We start from the raw sequence: 6,327 nt of genomic DNA on the forward strand, positions 1-6,327 counted from the left end.
AAAAAAAAAAAAAAAAAGGAAAAAAATATCTCAGGCCTGGGCACTGTGGCTCATACTCTGTGAGGCCTAGGCAAGAGGAATGTTTGAGCCCAGGAGTTTGAGACCAGCCTAGGCAACATAGCAAGACATCTCTACAAGAAATAAAAATTAGTTGGACATGGCAGTGTGTGCCTGTAGTCCTATCTACTAGGGTGGCTAAGGCAAGAGGATTGCTCGAGCCCAGAAGGTCGAGGCTGCAGTGAGCTATGATCATGCCATTGTACTCCAGCCTGGGTGACAGAGTGAGACCATGTCTCTAAAAAAATTAAAAGATACAAAAAAATTTTTAATAGACAATACCTAAAAACTACTTTTAAAATATGCTATGGGGCTGGGCACAGTGGCTTAAGCCTATAATCCCAGCACTTTGGGAGGCCAAGGTGAGCGGATCACTGGAACCCAGGAAGTCATGACCAGCCTGGCCAAACATGGTGAAACCCCATCTCTGCTAAAAATACAAAATTAGCTGAGTGTAGTGACAACTGGCCTGTAATCCCAGCTACTTTGGAGGCTGAAGCTGGAGAATCGCTTGAACCTGGGAGGCGGAGGCTGCAGTAAGCCAAGATTGCACCACTGCACTCCAGACTGGGCGACAGAGTAAGACTCTGTCTCAAAAAACAAAAAAAATAAAAATAAATGAATAAAAGAAAATATGCTATAGTCTGAATGTCTGTACCCTCCCAATGTTTGTATATTAAAACCTAATCATCAATGTAATTATTAGGAAGTGGGGCCTCTCGAGAGGTGATTCAATCTTGGGGTGGAACCCTGAAGAATGGGATACATGCTTTTAAAACAGGCCCAAGGGAGCTCATCAGCTTTTCTGCCATGAGGACGCAGGTAGAAGGCCCCACCTATAAACCAGAACATGGGCCTTCAGCAGATACTGAATCTGCCCACACCTTGGTCTTGGACTTCCCAGCCTCCAGAACTGAGAAATATATTTCTGCTGTTCATAAGCCACCTAGTTGGAGGCACTTCGTTATAGCAGCCCACATGGACTAAGACACCATACTCGCCAAAGTGAAGAGCTGTCCCCTTAGGTCTTTTATGGAGAGAGCATTCAACATACCAGCTTCTGGAAGAAGTCTGTGACTGTCAGCTTGGAGAACTGGGGCAATATGATGTCAACCTCTTGCTCAGTTTTAGCTAGAAAAGAGCATTAGAAATGGGAGGATAAATGTTTCTGTAATTGAAAGTGATGCTTATAGCCTGGTTGTTGTGGCTCATGCCTGTAATCCCAGCAGTTCGGGAGGCCAAGGCAGGTGGATCACTTGAGGCCAGAAGTTCAAGACCAGCCTGGCCAGCATGGTGAAACCCCGTCTCTATCAACAATACAAGAATTAGCCAGGTACGGTGGCAGGTGACCATAATCCGAGTTACTTGGGAGGCTGAGGCAGGAGAATCGCTTGAACCCAAGAGGCAGAGGTTGCAGTGAGTTCACGCCACTGCACTGCAGCCTGGGTGACGAAGGAAGACTCCGGAAAAAAAAGAAAAGAATAGAAAGTTATCCTTGGGAAGGAGACGGTACAGAACTTTCTCTTAGTCATGCATCCTTCCCCTCGGTTTAGACAAGTAGTACGAGAAGATGGAACACAGCTCAACCCCCGACCTAGGGTGAACTCTGTCTTCCATTTAGGTACCTCCTGTGAGCCACAGGAGGTATAACTCATTCCCGAGCTGGGACCAGGGAGTGATAACCAGACACGTTCCCCACTGATGGGGTTTCCTGATACGTAAGGGGCTTAGTGGGCTTCTCTGGCACTCATAAAACTCTACTGAGGATGCCGGGCACAGTGGCTCACGCCTGTAATCCCAGCACCTTGGGAGGCCAAGGTGGGAGGATCATCTAAGGTCAAGAGTTCAAGACCAGCCTGGCCAACATGATGAAACCCCATCTCTACTAAAAATACAAAAAATTAGCCAGGTGTGGTGGCACGCGCCTATAGTCTCAGCTACTTGGGAGGCTGAGGCTTGAACCAGGGAGGCAGAGGTTGCAGTGAGCTGAGATCACGCCATTGCACTCCAGCCTGGGTGACAAGAGCGAAACGACCTCTCAAAAAACAAACAAACAAACAAAAAACCTATTGAGAAGTCATCTATGTTTCAAGTGTTGTTACGGAAGTTCCATGCCTCACTGTACACAGTCCTGGGATACTGTGCTTTCTGTTTTCATCATTATTACTATTTTGAGACAGGGTATCGCTCTGTTGCCCAAGCTGGAGTGCAGTGGTGCGATTACAGCTCTCTTGCAGCTTGACCTCCTGGACTCAAATGATTCTCCTGCCTTAGCCTCCCAAGTAGCTGGAACTACAGGTATGCACCACCACACCTGATGATTTTTTTTTTTTAACTTTTTGTAGAGATGAGATCTCACTATCTTGCCCAGGCTGGTCTCAAACTCCTGAGCTCAAGTAATCCTCCTGCCTCGGCCTCCAAAAGTACTGAGATTACAGGTTTGAGCCACTGTGCTTGACCTTTTCATTATAAATGTGGTATGAAGATTTCCCAGTGAAAAGGAGGTTTGGCAAATAATGACCATAGACAGCTACATACCCCCACCAGCATCTTCCACAGCAGGCTCAGACTACCCTTAACATAAGGCTGGTCAATTTCTAACAAAGGATCCCAGGGCAGACCGATTCCACATGAGAACAACAGAATAAAAAGTGTATCTAGGCCAGGTGTGGTGACTTACCCTGGTAATCCCAGCATTTGGGAGGCCAAGGCAGGCAGATCACTTGAGGTCAGGAGTTCGAGACCAGCCTGGCCAACATGGTGAAACCCCATCTCTACTAAAAATACAAAAAGTAGCTGGGTGTGGTGGTGGGCGCTTGTAATCCCAGCTACTCAGGAGGCTGAGGCAGAAGAATCACTCGAACCCGGGAAGCAGAGGTTACAGTGAGCCGAGATCATGCCACTGCAGTCCAGCCTGGGCAACAGAATGAGACTCCGTCTCAAAAAGAAAAGAGAGGCCGGCGCGGTGGCTCAAGCCTGTAATCCCAGCACTTTGGGAGGCCGAGACGGGCGGATCACGAGGTCAGGAGATCGAGGCCATCCTGGCTAACATGGTGCAACCCCGTCTCTACTAAAAAAAAAAATACAAAAAACTAGCCGGGCGAGGTGGCGGGCGCCTGTAGTCCCAGCTACTCTGGAGGTTGAGGCAGGAGAATGGCGTAAACACGGGAGGCGGAGCTTGCAGTGAGCTGAGATCCGGCCACTGCACTCCAGCCTGGGCGACAGAGCGAGACTCCGTCTCAAAAAAAAAAAAAAAAAAAGAGAACTCCAGGGCAAAAGCAGCACCTCGGTCCCTGCCCGGTGCAGCCCTCCCAGTGCCAAGCACACAGCAAGGGCTTGCTCAACCCCCACAGGCCAGGCGTGCTCTTTCCGCGGCACGGGCACCCCCGCAGAGGGCACACAGTCTAGGTTACTCACCAACAACACTGGGGGCGTCGATCAGGTTCAGCAGGTCATCGTCCTCCTGGTGCTGGGCGTAGGTGAGCCGGGAGCGTTCCTGTGCCGCACACAGCACCTTCTGTAGCACCTCAATGCTCCGCAGCTTCTTGCAGAGGCTGGCCTCCCTCACCGACTCCTCGTGATGAGTCATGGCTCTGCGCAGGTGGGACTTCCCTGAAGACGGAAGCCAGCACCCACGTGACTTGCAGATCCACCAAGCAGAGCATAAGGGCCCAAGGGGCAGCCCAAGAGGTTGGACGTTCTCTTTTCTAAAGGATCTACCTGGATAGCTAGAGCCTCTGATACCCTACCTTGTTTTAACCTGAGTGCCTCTCTCCTAGCAGAGAGAGCCGGACAGACTCCCTTTTAGTTTCTTCACTTGCAGCCCCTTTATCCCCCTTAAGGGAATAACTAGTGCAAGGCTGACTCCAAGCACATCCAGGAATGCAAACTGCTGATAAGATACTGAGGCAGGCTGTACCAGCAGCTCCTGGGGATGTGCTCAGTGGAAGGTACTTAAAGCCCCTGCATTTATCTCTTAGTGATAGTTTAAGCCTCTGCACCTGGAACTGTTTATTTTTTGTAACTGCTTCTATAACCAATTAATTTTTTTTTTTTCTTTTGAGACGGAGTCTCGCTCTGTCTGTCGCCCAGGCTGGAGTGCAGTGGTGTGATCTTGGCTCACTGCAAGCTCCGCCCCCAGGGTTCACGCCAACCAATTAATTTTTTAACTTTTTTGCCTATTCTGCTTCTGTAAAATTGCTTTAGTTAAACCCCCGTCCCCTATTTAGACCTATGTATAAAAGAAAAGCTAGCCCCTTCTCTGGGGCCGAGAGAATTTCGAGCATTAGCTGTCTATTGGTCGCCGGCTAATAAAGGACTCCTGAATTAGTCTCAAAGTGTGGCGTTTCTCTATTACTCACTTGGTTACAACAAGCCTTTTATTAAAATATTATTTTATTTCATTTTTATATTTTATATTTAGAGCCAGGGTCTCGCTTTGTTTCACACACTGGAGTACAGTGGTGCAATCATGGCTTACTGCAGCCTCAAACTCCTGGGCTCAACTGAACCTCCCACTTCTGACTCGTGAGTAGCTTAGCTGGGGCCACAGGCACGCACCACCACACTTGGATAATGTTTTCATTATCATTATTCATTATCATTGCTGTGTTGCCCAGGCTGGTCTCAAACTCCTGGCCTCAGGCAATCTGCCTGCCTTGGCCTCCCAGAGTGCTGGGATGACAGGCGTGAGTCACTGCGCCCAGCCCAAACCTCCCTTAAATGCGTATGTAATAAGCTCACTTGTGTCCAGAAGATGTTCACTCAACAAATATTTACCAAATGTGCTGGGCACTAGAGATAAAGCAATGACTAACCAAACTGACCCCACATTCATGGAGTTTATATGTAGGGACTGAAGACAGGTAACTAACAAGCCAAGAAATATGTAATGGATGGGTGGTGATAAGGTTATGGAGAAAAATAAAGCAGGGTAAGCGGAGATGGTGAGACAAGACTGGGAATGGGGCTGTCCTATGACGGGTGAGCGAGGAAGGCTTTTTTTTTTTTCTTAAGACGGAGTCTCGCTCTGTCACCCAGGCTGGAGTGCAATGGCACGATCTTGGCTCGCTGCAACCTCCGCCTCCCAGGTTCAAGCGATTCTCCCACCTCAGCCTCCCGAGTAGCTCGGACTAGAGGCATGTGCCTCCACATCTGTCTACGTTTTTGTATTTTTGGTAGAGACTGGGTTTCTCCATGTTGCCCAGGCTGGTCTCAAACCCCTGACTTCAAGCTGTCCTCCCATCTTGGCCTCCCAAAGGACTGGGATTGCAGGCCTCACGTGAGCCACCACACCTGGCCAAGGAAGGCTTTGTGATATGGTCCTTTTTGAGCAGAACCCTGATGGATGTGAAGGAGTAGCAGGTGCGAGGGCCCTGGGGCAGGGGCACACGCAGGTGTTCAAGGGCAAGGAGGAGCTAGGGTGTGCCTGGAGGCAGGGAGGGCGGGAGAAGGGGAGAGTATGAGTGCAGGGAAGGAGGAGGACCAGATCATGGCGGACCTCAAGTGTGTGAGATGAGGGCTCTCACTCCTGTTCTGCGTGAGGTGGGAGCCCATTAGGGTGTGAGCAGAGGGCTGATGTGATATGATCTGTGTGACCAGACTCTGACGGGGCGGCAGGAAAACCAGCTATGAGCAGGGCAAGCCACGTGACCTCTCTGGGTCTCCGTTTCCTCAGCTGTAAAACGGGGATGCCACGAGACCCACCTCATAGTGTTGTGTGGGGTTTCAGTGAGTGAATGTTTGTTACATAAGCACTGTACACGTGTAGCTTCCACCAGGGCAGCAGGGTTAAAGTGGCCAGATTTGAGATGCGTTTTCTAGGTACAGCCAAAGGGATTTGCTAATCAAATGTAGGGTGAGAAAGTAAGACAAGAGGTTAGGTGTGGTGGCTCGTGCCTGTAAAACCAGCACTTTGGGAGACAGAGACAGGAGGATCGCTAGAGGCCAGGAGTTCAAAAACAGCCTGGGCAACACAGCCAGACCGCGTCTCTACAAAAACCTTTTTACAGTATTAGCTGGGCGTGGTGGTGCATGCCTGTAGTCCCAGCTACTCAGGAGGATCACTTGAAGCCAGGAGTTCGAGGCTGCACTGAGCTGTGATTGCACCACTGCACTGCAGCCTGGGGGACAGCAAGATGCTGTCAAAGAAAGCAAATGAAAGAAAAGGAAAAAGGAAAGGAGGGAGGAAGCATAGATGGGGAGGAGAGAGAGAAAGGAAAGAAGGAAAGAATGAAGGAGAGAAAGGAAAGGGAAGGGAAGAAAAGGAAA

The 6,327-nt window shown here is 49.6% G+C and overlaps 2 protein-coding genes across 3 annotated transcripts in view; one reads left to right on the plus strand and one right to left on the minus strand.

Moving 5' to 3' along the window:
• LOC105515524 (chromosome unknown open reading frame, human C19orf40) overlaps positions 1-3,305 on the plus strand; it is a 22,969-nt gene extending 19,664 nt beyond the window's left edge. Inside the window, exon 6 of the mRNA XM_011947350.1 lies at positions 3,283-3,305. The gene's annotated coding sequence lies outside the window, so the exon portion shown is untranslated. The remainder of the gene's footprint in view (positions 1-3,282) is intronic.
• RHPN2 (rhophilin, Rho GTPase binding protein 2) overlaps positions 1-6,327 on the minus strand; it is a 71,667-nt gene that overhangs the window by 11,002 nt on the left and 54,338 nt on the right. For both annotated transcript variants that reach the window (XM_011947341.1, XM_011947348.1), the window contains 2 exons: positions 3,475-3,669; positions 1,112-1,188 (listed from right to left, as the gene is read on the minus strand). In XM_011947341.1, the coding sequence (XP_011802731.1) occupies positions 1,112-1,188; positions 3,475-3,669 (272 nt within the window). The remainder of the gene's footprint in view (positions 1-1,111; positions 1,189-3,474; positions 3,670-6,327) is intronic.

The sequence above is a fragment of the Colobus angolensis genome, unplaced genomic scaffold (genome assembly GCF_000951035.1).
Source record: "Colobus angolensis palliatus isolate OR3802 unplaced genomic scaffold, Cang.pa_1.0 Scaffold107, whole genome shotgun sequence".
Classification (NCBI taxonomy): Eukaryota; Metazoa; Chordata; class Mammalia; order Primates; family Cercopithecidae; genus Colobus; species Colobus angolensis.